Below are 13,631 nucleotides of genomic sequence, written 5' to 3' on the forward strand. Positions count from 1 at the left end.
ATGGGGCAGTGGATTTATGGGGAAGTAGATCTATGGGGCAGCGGATCTATGGGGCAGCACATCCATAGAGCAGTGCATTTATTGAGCAGTACATCTATGGGGCAGCAGATTTATGGGGCGCTACATCTATGGGGCAGCACATCTATGGGGCAGCGGATGTGTGGGGCGCCGCTCAGGGGCTGACAGGGTAGGCGGAGGCGATGAGGCGCTGCTCAGCTCCGTCCCAGCTGTAGGTCTGCACCGCTGCTGCGCGGCCGGACAGCGTCACGTTGCAGCTGGGGGTGTGCAAAGTGTGCAAAAGTGTGCAACAGTGTGCAACAGTGTGCAACGGTGTGCAACGGTGTGCAACGGTGTGCAACGGTGTGCAAAAGTGTGCAGCAGTGTGCAGCAGTGTGCAAAAGTGTGCAGCAGTGTGCAACGGTGTGCAACGGTGTGCAAAAGTGTGCAACAGTGTGCAACAGTGTGCAACAGTGTGCAACAGTGTGCAACAGTGTGCAAAAGTGTGCAACAGTGTGCAACAGTGTGCAGCAGTGTGCAACAGTGTGCAAAAGTGTGCAAAAGTGTGCAACAGTGTGCAGCAGTGTGCAGCAGTGTGCAGCAGTGTGCAACAGTGTGCAACGGCGTGCAACAGTGTGCAACAGTGTGCAACAGTGTGCAACGGCATGGAACAATGTGCAACGGTGTGCAAAAGTGTGCAACAGTGTGCAAAGTGTGCAACAGTGTGCAACAGTGTGTAACGGTGTGCAAAGTGTGCAACAGTGTGCAGCAGTGTGCAACGGCGTGTAACAGCATGCAGCGGTGTGCAACAGCATGGAACAATGTGCAACAGTGTGCAACGGTGTGCAACGGTGTGCAACAGTGTGCAACGGCGTGCAACGGCGTGCAACAGCATGCAGTGGTGTGCAACGGCATGGAACAATGTGCAACAGTGTGCAGTGGTGTGCAAAAGTGTGCAACAGTGTGCAGTAGTGTGCAACACGATGCAACAGTGCGCAACAGTGCAACACAGGGCACAACGGTGTGCAACAGCACAGCACAACACCACAACGCACAACAGCACAGCACACAACACACAACAACACAACACACAACACACAACAGCACAACACACAACAGCACAACACACAACAGCACAACACACAACAGCACAGCAGCGCAGCTCTGCGTGTCCCCAACGCCGCCGCCTGTCCCCGTGTGTCCCCACACGTCCCCACAAATCCCCAGATGTCCCCTTATGTCCCCACACATCCCATGTATCCACGTACGTCCCCTATGACCCCATAACTCCCCACATGTCCCCACACGTCCCCGTGTGACACCATATGACCCCACACGTCCCCAGATGTGGGGGACGTCCCCACACATCCCATGTACCCACATACATCCCCATATGTCCCCACACGTCCCCACGTGACCCCATATGACCCCACGTGACCCCATAAGTCCCCATGTGTCCTATTATGTCCGCATGTGTCCCCACACGTCCCCATATGACCCCATAAGTCCCCACATGTCCCCAGATGTCCCCTTATGTCCCCACACATCCCATGAATCCACATATGTCCCCACACGTCCCCACATGACCCCACGTGACCCCACAAGTCCCCACATGACCCCATAAGTCCCCACATATCCCCAGATGTCCCCTTATGTCCCCACACATCCCATGAATCCACATGTCCCCACACGTCCCCACATGACCCCACGTGACCCCACAAGTCCCCACATGACCCCATAAGTCCCCACATATCCCCAGATGTCCCCTTATGTCCCCACACATCCCATGAATCCACATGTCCCCACACGTCCCCACATGACCCCATGTGACCCCACAAGTCCCCACATGACCCCACGTGACCCCACACGTCCCCACGTGACCCCACGTGACCCCACACGTCCCCACGTGACCCTACACGTCCCCACGTGACCCCACGTGACCCCATAAGTCCCCATATGACCCCATAAGTCCCCACATGTCCCCAGATGTCCCCTTATGTCCCCACACATCCCATGAATCCACATATGTCCCCACACGTCCCCACGTGTCCCCACATGACCCCACGTGACCCCATAAGTCCCCATATGACCCCACAAGTCCCCACGTGACCCTACACGTCCCCTTATGTCCCCACACATCCCATGTATCCACATTCATCCCCATATGTCCCCACACGTCCCCACGTGACCCCACAAGTCCCCACGTGACCCTACACGTCCCCTTATGTCCCCACACATCCCATGAATCCACATATGTCCCCACACGTCCCCACGTGTCCCCACATGACCCCACAAGTCCCCACGTGACCCTACACGTCCCCTTATGTCCCCACACGTCCCATGTATCCACGTACGTCCCCACGTGACCCCACACGTCCAACCCCCCCTTGAAGCCCCCCCCGCTCACACGCTGTCGGGCCGGGTCACGTGACACAAGGTGTACAGCGCCATGTCGAAGGCCGGGCTGGAGCCCAGGAAAATGGAGGCCAGGCTCTTCAGGAAGCCGTCCCAGCGGAACTGCAGCGCCACCACGTCCGGGAAGGAGGGCCACTGGGGGGCGACACAATGGGGACACGGCGACACAATGACGGAGTGACACAGCGACACAATGATGGAGTGACACAGCGACACAACGACACAGCGACACAACGACACAACGACACAATGACGGAGTGACACAGCGACACAACGACACAGCGACACAATGATGGAGTGACACAGCGACACAACGACACAGTGACACAACGACACAATGAGACAATGACGGAGTGACACAGCGACACAACGACACAGTGACACAACGACACAATGAGACAATGACGGAGTGACACAGCGACACAACGACACAGCGACACAACGACACAATGACGGAGTGACACAGCGACACAACGACACAGCGACACAACGACACAATGACGGAGTGACACAGCGACACAACGACACAGCGACACAATGATGGAGTGACACAGTGACACAACGACACAGTGACACAACGACACAATGATGGAGTGACACAGTGACACAACGACACAGCGACACAACAACACAGCGACACAACAACACAACACATCACAACATCACTGCACAACCACACAACACAATCACACAACCACATAACACAACCACACAACACAACCACACAACAACACAACACAACCACACAATCACAACAACACAACCACACAACAACACAACACAACCACACAAAAACACATCACAACATCACTGCACAACACAACAACACAACACAACAACACAACAACACAACCACACAACCACACAACACAACATCACCCCCCCCCCGCCGCTCGCTCACCGGCCCGTCGTAGCTGTAGCTCAGGTAATCCAGGCGCCCGCTGCGCTCCAGCTGCAGGAGCCGCAGCCACGAGTGGCAGCCCGACACGCGGCCCTTCTTGATCTCACCTGCGGGGGGCACAAGGCAGCACACGCGTGTCATCGCGTGTCATCGCGTGTCATCGCGTGTCATCGCAGGTCATCGCAGGTCACCACAGGTCACGGCGCCCCCCATCCATCCCCGTCCACCCCACGTGTCCCCATCCGTCCCTACGTGTCCCCAGGTCCCTCAAATGTCCCCACACGGCCCCGTGTCCCCACGTGTGTCCCCCCATGGATCCCCACACATCCCCATGTCCCCACATGTTCCCACGTGTCCCCATACACCCCCATGTCCCCCATATATCCCCAACTGTCCCCATGTCCCCACATGTCCCCCTGTCTTCCCACACGTCCCCATGTCCCCCCATGTCCCCACACGTCCCCACGTGTCCCTATGTCCCCCAATTGTCCCCCCATGTCCCCATACACCCCCATGTCCCCCACATGTCCCCGTCTGTCCCCCCATGTCCCCATGTGTCCCCATACATCCCTGTGTCCCCTCATGTCCCCCAATAAACCCCAGGTGTCCCCATAAGCCCCCATGTCCCCATACGTCCCTTATGACCCCTCGTGACCCCACGTGCCCCCCTGTGACCTCATGTGACCCCTAATGGCCCCCGTGACCCCATACAACCCCCAAGACCCCACATGACCCCACATGACCCCTGTGACGCCATGTGACCCCACGTGACCCCTCATGTCCCCATGTGACCCCATGTGACCCCATATGCTCCTATGTGACCCCCTGTGACCCCTCATGACCCCCTGTGACCCCCTGTGCCCCACGTGACCTCATTTATCCCCATATCCTCCCCATATGTCCCAATCTGACCCCATGTGACCCCATATGCTCCTATGTGACCCCTCACGACCCCACGTGACCCCACATGAACCCCAGGACCCCTTGTGACCTTCCCTGACCCCCATGACCCCCTGTGACCTCACATGACCCCACGTGACCCCATTTATCCCCATATCTCCCCACGTCCCCCCGTGTGACCCCACATGCTCCTATGTGACCCCACGTGACCCCACGTGACCTCGCATGACCCCGTGACCCCGGTGCCCCCGTACCCACGAAGACGTGCTCGAATCCGGACGAATCCAAGGCGGCTCCTCCAGATCGCGAGTAGCGGCCGAACCAGAGCTGCTGCAGGGCCGCGCGCAGCGCCGAGCGGGAGCCCCACAGCCCTGCCGGGGGTCAGACCCACAGCGCTGCCCCACAGCCCTGCCGGGGGTCAGACCCACAGCGCTGCCCCACAGCCCTGCCGGGGGTCAGACCCACAGCGCTGCCCCACAGCCCTGCCCCAGTGCGCTGCCACACAGCCCTGCCGGGGGTCAGACCCACAGCGCTGCCCCACAGCCCTGCCCCACAGCCCTGCCGGGGGTCAGACCCACAGCACTGCCCCACAGCCCTGCCGGGGGTCAGACCCACAGCGCTGCCCCACAGCCCTGCCCCACAGCCCTGCCCCACAGCCCTGCCGGGGGTCAGACCCACAGCACTGCCCCACAGCCCTGCCGGGGGTCAGACCCACAGCGCTGCCCTACAGCGCTGCCCCAGTGCGCTGCCCCACAGCCCTGCCAGGGGTCAGACCCACAGCGCTGCCCCACAGCCCTGCCCCACAGCCCTGCCCCACAGCCCTGCCGGGGGTCAGACCCACAGCGCTGCCCCACAGCCCTGCCGGGGGTCAGACCCACAGTGCTGCCCCACAGCGCTGCCCCAGTGCGCTGCCCCACAGCCCTGCCGGGGGTCAGACCCACAGCGCTGCCCCACAGCCCTGCCCCACAGCCCTGCCGGGGGTCAGACCCACAGCGCTGCCCCACAGCCCTGCCCTACAGCCCTGCCCCACAGCCCTGCTGGGGGTCAGACCCACAGCGCTGCCCCACAGCCCTGCCGGGGGTCAGACCCACAGCGCTGCCCCACAGCCCTGCTGGGGGTCAGACCCACAGCGCTGCCCCACAGCCCTGCTGGGGGTCAGACCCACAGCGCTGCCCCACAGCCCTGCCGGGGGTCAGACCCACAGCGCTGCCCCACAGCCCTGCCGGGGGTCAGACCCACAGTGCTGCCCCACTGCACTGCCCCACTGCGCTGCCCCACAGCCCTGCCGGGGGTCAGACCCACAGCGCTGCCCCACAGCACTGCCCCACAGCCCTGCCGGGGGTCAGACCCACAGCGCTGCCCCACAGCCCTGCCGGGGGTCAGACCCACAGTGCTGCCCCACTGTGCTGCCCCATAGCGCTGCCCCACAGTGATGCCCTATAACACTGCCCCATAGCGCTTCCCCATAGCACTGCCCTATAGCAGTGCCCCCACCTGTCCCCTCTGCCCCACACCTCCTTCCTTCCACCCCTCCACCCCACATCTCCACCCCACTCCTCCACCCCACATCTCCACCCTCCCCCCCCCCACATCTGCGCCCCCCGCCCCTCACCGCTCCGCAGCAGCTCCTCCATCACGTCGGTGCTGAGCACGGCGTCGAGGAATCGCTGCTCCTCGCGCTGCTCCTCGGCCGTCCGCTCCTCCTCCACCCCGCACCGCGCCTCGTAGTTGTCCAGCAGCGCCAGCAGCTCCGCGTACGGGGAGCGCCGCAGCAAAGCCTCGTCCACGTGCTCGAAAAGCCTGCGGGGGGCGGAGGGGGGGGCGATGGGGGTCTGGGGCGGGGTCATGGGGGTGGAGGTGTGGGGCTGAGTGATGGGGGTGTGGGGTGTGGGGCAGGGTTATGGGGATGGAGGGGTGGGGTGGAGGGATTTGAGGCTGAGTGATGGGGATGGAGGTGTGGGGTGGGGTTATAGGGACGGGGATATGGGGCAGAGTGAAGGGGATGGAGGTATGGGGTGAGATGTGGGGTGGAGTGGTGGGGATGTGGGGCAGGGTCATGGGGATGGAGGTGTGGGGTGGAGTTATAGGGATGGGGATATGGGGCAGGGATATGGGGCAGAGTGATGGGGATGGAGGTATGGGGTGAGATGTGGGGTGGAGTGGTGGGGATGTGGGGCAGGGTTACGGGGATGGAGGTGTGGGGCAGGGATGTGGGGCTGAGTGATGGGGATGGAGGTGTGGGGCTGAGTGATGGGAATGTGGGGTGTGGGGCAGGGTTATGGGGACGGAAGTGTGGGGCGGAGGGATTTGGGGCAGAGTGATGGGGATGGAGGTGTGGGGTGGAGAGATGGGGGGCGGGGTGCGGGGTGGGGGGATGTGGGGCAGGGTTGTGAGGAGGTGTGGGGCAGAGGTGTAAGGTAGAGTGACGGGGATGGAGGTGTGGGGCAGAGAGATGGGGATGGAGATGTGGGGCAGGGATGTGGGGTGGGGAGATGCGGAGTTGTGGGGCAGGGATGTGGGGTGCGGCGATGGGGTGGAGAGATCAGGGTTGGGGTCATAGGGATGGAGGCGTGGGGCGGGGATGTGGGGCGGGGATGTGGGGCGGGGATGTGGGGCGGGGATGTGGGAACGGAGGTGCGGGGCACGGATGGAGCCGCGGGGACGGAAGTGCGGGACGGAGGGGAGCGGCGGGAGGAGCGGCGGCGCTGCGGGGCGGAACTGCGGGGCGGTGCTGCGGGGCGGCGTCTCTCACGGCAGCGGCGCGTAGTCGTTCCCGGCCGCGCTGGCGGCGGCGATGCGGTGCTGCAGGTTGACCCGCAGCTCGGCGGGCGTCGCTCGGTTCCGGTCGGCGGCGTAGAGGCGCTCGGCGAGGCTCCGCAGCTCCGCGTCCGAAAGCGCCGAAACCGCGGCGCTCAGAGCCGCCAGCAGCGCCGGCAGCGACCGCAGAACCGCCCGCATCCCGAACCGCATCGACGGCGGCCGAACCGCGGCCTGAGGGCGGAACCGCACCTGTAGCCGCCCTACAGCCGCCCTACAGCCGCCCTACAACCGCCCTACAGCCGCCCTACAGCCAGCACAGCCCTACAGCCGCCCTAATAGCACACACGGCCCTATAGCACACACGGCCCTATAGCACACACGGCCCTATAGCACACACCGCCCTATAGCACACACGGCCCTACAGCACACACGGCCCTACAGCACACACGGCCCTACAGCACACACAGCCCTACAGCACACACCGCTGTATAGCACACACCGCCCTATAGCACACACCGCCCTAAAGCACACACCGCCCTACAGCACACACCGCCCTATAGCACACACGGCACCACAGCACACACGGCCCTATAGCACACACTGCCCTACAGCACACACCGCCCTACAGCACACACCGCCCTATAGCACACACCGCCCTACAGCACACACCGCCCTACAGCACACACCGCCCTATAGCACACACCGCCCTATAGCACACACCGCCCTATAGCACACACGGCCCTATAGCACACATCGCCCTATAGCACACACCGCCCTATAGCACACACCGCCCTACAGCACACACGGCCCTATAGCACACACCGCCCTATAGCACACACCGCCCTACAGCACACACCGCCCTATAGCACACACGGCCCTATAGCACACACCGCCCTATAGCACACACAGCCCTATAGCACACACCGCCCTATAGCACACACGGCCCTATAGCACACACCGCCCTATAGCACACACCGCCCTATAGCACACACCGCCCTATAGCACACACCGCCCTATAGCACACACGGCCCTATAGCACACACCGCCCTATAGCACACACCGCCCTATAGCACACGCCCTACAGCAACACACCGCCCTATAGCACACACCGCCCTATAGCACACAGCCAGCACAAACCGCCCTATAGCACACACGCCCTATAGCCACACACGCCCTACAGCACACACCGCCCTATAGCACACACCGCCCTATAGCACACACGGCCCTATAGCACACATCGCCCTATAGCACACACCGCCCTATAGCACACACCGCCCTATAGCACACACGCCCTATAGCACACACGGCCCTATAGCACACACCGCCCTATAGCACACACCGCCCTATAGCACACACCGCCCTACAGCACACACCGCCCTATAGCACACACCGCCCTATAGCACACACGGCCCTATAGCACACACCGCCCTATAGCACACACCGCTGTATAGCACACACCGCCCTATAGCACACACCGCCCTATAGCACACACCGCCCTATAGCACACACTGCCCTATAGCACACACGGCCCTATAGCACACACCGCCCTATAGCACACACCGCCCTATAGCACACACACCGCTGTATAGCACACACCGCCCTATAGCACACACGGCCCTACAGCACACATCGCCCTACAGCACACACGGTCCTATAGTACACACGGCCCTACAGCACACACCGCCCTACAGCACACACGCCCTATAGCACACGCCCTTTAGCCACCCCACAGATCCTATCCCAGCCCTATAGCAGACATGGTCCTATAGCTGACGTGGCCCTATAGCTGCCCCACACGTCAGCTCGGCCCTATAGTCGCCCCATGGACCCTATCCCAGCCCTATAGCTTCCCCAGCCCTATAGCCACCCCACAGATCCCATCCTGACCCCAAAGCAGCCCCAGCACTACAGCCACCCCACTGCTCCTATCCTGGCCCTATAGCAGCCCCGACCCCATAGCCGCCCCACAGATCCCATCTCATCCCTACAGCCACCCCGACCCCATAGCCACCCCATGGATCCTATCCCAGCCCTACAGCCACCCCAACCCCATAGCCACCCCACAGATCCCATCCCAGCCCTACAGCCACCCCACAGATCCCATCCCGGCCCTACAGCCACCCCACAGATCCCATCCCAGCCCTACAGCCACCCCACATATCCCATCCCAGCCCTACAGCCACCCCACAGATCCCATCCCAACCCCATAGCCACCCCACATATCCCATCCCGGCCCTATAGCCACCCCACAGATCCCACCCTGGCCCTATAGCCACCCCACAGATCCCATCCCGGCCCCATAGCCACCCCACAGATCCCATCCCAGCCCTACAGCCACCCCACAGATCCCATCCCGGCCCTACAGCCACCCCACAGATCCCATCCCAGCCCTACAGCCACCCCACAGATCCCATCCCAGCCCTACAGCCACCCCACAGATCCCATCCCAACCCCATAGCCACCCCACATATCCCATCCCAGCCCTACAGCCACCCCACAGATCCCATCCCAACCCCATAGCCACCCCACAGATCCCATCCCAGCCCTACAGCCACCCCACATATCCCATCCCGGCCCTATAGCCACCCCACAGATCCCACCCTGGCCCTATAGCCACCCCACAGATCCCATCCCGGCCCCATAGCCACCCCACAGATCCCATCCCAGCCCTACAGCCACCCCACAGATCCCATCCCGGCCCTACAGCCACCCCACAGATCCCATCCCAACCCCACAGCCACCCCACATATCCCATCCCAGCCCTACAGCCACCCCACAGATCCCATCCCGTCCCTATAGCCACCCCACAGATCCCATCCCGCCCTACAGCCGCCCCACTGACCTCTCTGTGCTACAGCAGCCCCGGCCCTATAGCAGCTGCTGGCCCTACAGCAGCCCCACAGACCCCACCCCGGCCCTGTATTCCCCCCCCATTTATCCCAGCCCCATATCGGCCCCCCAAGGCCACTGTTGCTATGGGGGGAGGGGGCGTGTTTCTTATGGGGTCTTTTAGGGCGGCAGCGCAGCACCCCAAACTGCCAGCGGCTCCATAGGGTGGGGGTGGGGGGCAGCGGAAGGGGGGGGGCACCTCTGCACCCCAAATGGGGTCAGATGGGGGGGAACAACCCGCCCCCCCCGGCCCTAAAAGCCCCCCCCCCCCCCCGTTATCTATAGGGTGACGTGGCTGGGAGCAGCTGCGGCCCTACAAGGACTTCCCATGGGGGGGGGCATAGGGGGTCATGGGGGGCTGGGGTCGTGGGGGGGGCATTGGGGGCTATGGGGTTTCCATGGGGGGGGCTGGGGGTCCTTGGGGGGGGCATTGGGGCTATGGGGTTAGGGGCTTGGGAGTCGTGGGGGGCATTGGGGGCTATGGGGGGAGGTTGGGGTCGTGGGGGGTCTAAGGGGGGTCGTGGGGGGAGCATGGGGCTATGGGTGCCGTGGGGGGGTTGGGGGTCGTGGGGTCGTGGGGGGCCTTGGGGGGAGCATAGGGGGCTATGGGGGGTTGGGGGTCGTGGGGGGGTCACAGATGCTCTGGGGTGCTGGGGGGTTGGGGACATTTCCCCCTGTAACGCCGTTACCCCAGAAATGGCGGCTTTCACCCCAAAAATACGGCGTCCTCAGCCCCAAACTGCTCGTTTTCTTCCTCCACACGGGGGCTGGGGCACTTTGTGGTCTGGGGGTCTGGGGGACTATTGGGAATTGGGGGGGGGCTGGGGGACCGAGGGCAAGGCGGGCTTGGGGGCGGGGCTTTGGGGCTAAGCCCCGCCCCCTTCCCGGAAAACCCCGCCTACATCCGGGCATTCCCGCCCGTCCCTTTGCAGCGTCGGCGCGCCCGTTTACGCATGCGCTGCTCGCTGCCGCCGGCTCTTCCGCCCCGCGCTTCCTTCTGCGCACGCGCGACGGCGGCGACGCGAGCACGCAGCGGGCGGTGTTTCCACTCGCGCATGCGCGGAAGCGGCGCCGCGATTTAAAGGGGCCGCAGCGGACGGGCGCGGCCCCTTAACGGGGGGGGGCCGGGGGGGCAACGATGGTGTGCGGCGGTTTCGCGTGTTCACGGAACGCGCTCTGCGCCCTCAACGTCGTCTACGTGGTAAGCGGGGGGGCTCTGCTTTGGGGGGGGGGGTCCGGTTCCCTCCCCTGTCCTCCCCGCCCCCCCCCGGATCTGTGTACCCCCCCTCCCCCCACCTTCCCCATCTCCGCACCTTTGGGTGCCCCCCCCCCCCCCCTCACCCCACTGTCCCCAAATCTTCACCATTGGGACCCCCCCCTTTTTGTGCCCCCTCCCACGGCATGTGGGGCTGCCCGCTGATTTTCCCCCCCCGCCCCCATCTTCCCCCCTTTGTGTCCCCCCCCGGGGATGTGGGGCTGCCCCATTGATTCCCCCCAGCCCCATTGGCCCCAACTTCCAAGGTCCTTTGTGACCCCCCACCTCCCTTCAGCCCCATTGCTCCCGTCTCCCCCCCTTTAGGTCCCCCCCCGGGATCTGGGGCCGCCCCACTGACCCCCCCTTGTCCCCGTCCCCCCCCAGCTGGTGGGCTGCCCCACTGATTTCTGCCCCCCCATTGCCCCCATCTACCCCCCAGGCCCCCTACTCCCATCTCCCCCCCTTTGTGTCCCCCCCAGGGCTGTGGGGCTGCCCCATTGATTCCCCCCCAGCCTCATTGCCCCCATCTTCTCCTTTGTGCCCCCCCCCCCCAACCCAAGGTCCTGACCCCTCACTCCCCTTCAGCCCCATTGCCCCCATCTCCCCCCCTTTAGGTCCCCCCTGCCCCCATCTCCCCCCCTTTGTGCCCCCCCCCCCGTGGCTCTGGGGCCGCCCCACTGACCCCCCCTTGTCCCCGTCCCCCCCCCCAGCTGGTGGGGCTGCCCCACTGATTCCCCCCCAGCCTCATTGCCCCCAGCCCCATCCCCTCCCCCAACCCAAGGTCCTGACCCCTCACTCCCCCCCAGGCCCCCTGCCCCCATCTCCCCCCCCTTTGTGCCCCCCCCCTGTGGCTCTGGGGCCGCCCCACTGACCCCCCCTTGTCCCCGTCCCCCCCTCCAGCTGGTGGGCTGCCCCATTGATTCCCCCCCAGCCTCATTGCCCCCATCTTCTCCTTTGTGCCCCCCCCCACCCCAAGGTCTTGACCCCTCACTCCCCCCCAGGCCCCCTGCCCCCATCTCCCCCCCTTTAGGTCCCCCCTGCCCCCATCTCCCCCCCTTTGTGCCCCCCCCCCGTGGCTCTGGGGCCGCCCCACTGACCCCCCCTTGTCCCCATCCCCCCCCCCAGCTGGTGGGGCTGCCCCATTGATTCCCCCCCAGCCTCATTGCCCCCATCTTCTCCTTTGTGCCCCCCCCCAACCCAAGGTCCTGACCCCTCACTCCCCCCAGGCCCCCTGCCCCCATCTCCCCCCCTTTGTGCCGCCCCCCCCCCGTGGCTCTGGGGCCGCCCCACTGACCCCCCCTTGTCCCCGTCCCCCCCCAGCTGGTGGGGCTGCCCCACTGATTTCTGCCCCCCCCATTACCCCCATCTCCCCCCCTTTAGGTCCCCCCTGCCCCCATCTCCCCCCTTTAGGTCCCCCCTGCCCCCATCTCCCCCCCTTTGTGCCCCCCCCCCGTGGCTCTGGGCCGCCCCACTGACCCCCCCTTGTCCCCGCCCCCCCCAGCTGGTGGGGCTGCTGCTGGTCGGTGTGGCCGCGTGGGCCGCGCGGTGGACGTGGTTTCGTGGGTTCCCCTGGTTGGGGGGTGTTGGCTGTCGGGTTCTGCTGCTCCTCATCGCCGCCGTGGGGCTGCTGGGCGCTGCTCACCATCACCAGGTGCTGCTCTTCTTCGTATCCTTCCTCATCTGGGGGGGGGGCGGCTGGGGACGGGGGGGACGTCAGGGTTGAGGGGACATCGGGGTGCGGATGCCAGGGCTGGGGACACCTGGGGTGGGGGGCATCCTGGAGACCTGGGGACCCCCAGAGTTGGGGACACCGCAGGACTGGGACGGCGGGGTTGGGGTCCCCAGGGTTGGGGACAACTGGGGGGTGTGGGGGACATCAGAGTTGAGGGGACATCGGGTGGGGGTGCCAGGGTTGGGGACACCTGGGTGGGGGCATCCTGGAGAGTTGGGACACTTTGGGGATCCCCAGAGTTGGGGACACCTCGGGGTTGGGGACACTTGGGGACAGCGGGGTTGGGGTCCCCAAGGTTGGGGACTTTGGGACCCCAGGGTTGGGGACACCAGAGGAGGACTTGGTGGCACCTTGAGACGTCCTGAAGATGTGGGGACCCCAGGATTGGGGACAACTTCATGACTTGGGGACGTTTGAGGACCCCAGGGTTGGGGACAGCTTGGGGACATCTGGGTTAGGGACATCCTGATGATGTGAGGACACCGGGGTTGGGGACACCAGCAGAAGACTTGGGGACACTTTGGTGACTTGGGAACACCGGAGGTGGGGGCACCTCAGGGACTTGGGGACACCAGGGTTGGTGCCGCCAGGACTGGGGACACCAGGGTTGTAGGCATCTCAGAGACCTGGGGACACGTGGGGAGCCATGGGGACAGCAGGGCTGAAGAGCCCAGAGTTGGGGACATCCTGAAGATTTGGGGACACCTTGGGCACAAGGAGACTGCAGGGTTGGGGACACCTGAGGGACATGGGGACACCAGGGGTGGGGGACCTTGGGGACG

At 64.3% G+C, this 13,631-nt stretch overlaps 1 protein-coding gene across 1 annotated transcript; it reads right to left on the reverse strand.

Annotated features, from left to right (window-relative positions):
• Positions 1 to 61: 61 nt before the first annotated feature.
• On the reverse strand, positions 62 to 12,728 carry LOC146542419 (uridylate-specific endoribonuclease A-like). The gene is made up of 7 exons (XM_085212161.1): positions 12,594 to 12,728; positions 6,966 to 7,204; positions 5,826 to 6,013; positions 4,468 to 4,584; positions 3,314 to 3,420; positions 2,405 to 2,547; positions 62 to 275 (listed from the first exon to the last, which is right to left on the reverse strand). Exons 1-7 carry the CDS (start codon positions 12,726 to 12,728, stop codon positions 173 to 175), a joined length of 1,032 nt encoding a protein of 343 aa, XP_085068287.1. The 3' UTR covers positions 62 to 172.
• Positions 12,729 to 13,631: the final 903 nt, after the last annotated feature.

Source organism: Meleagris gallopavo, chromosome 31 (genome assembly GCF_905368555.1).
Source record: "Meleagris gallopavo chromosome 31, MGAL_WU_HG_1.1, whole genome shotgun sequence".
Taxonomy (NCBI): Eukaryota; Metazoa; Chordata; class Aves; order Galliformes; family Phasianidae; genus Meleagris; species Meleagris gallopavo.

What these genes read in the sequence shown, in the direction of transcription:
- LOC146542419 (XM_085212161.1), bottom strand. Translation starts at nt 12,728, where the DNA reads ATGAGGAGCAGCAGAACCCGACAGCCAACACCCCCCAACCAGGGGAAC. An exon ending in ATTCGAGCACGTCTTCGTGG is followed by an intron (nt 3,421 to 4,467) that starts GTACGGGGGCAC and finishes TGCCCCCCGCAG; the next exon opens with GTGAGATCAAGAAGGGCCGC. An exon ending in GTGACCCGGCCCGACAGCGT is followed by an intron (nt 276 to 2,404) that starts GTGAGCGGGGGG and finishes GCACACCCCCAG; the next exon opens with CTGCAACGTGACGCTGTCCG.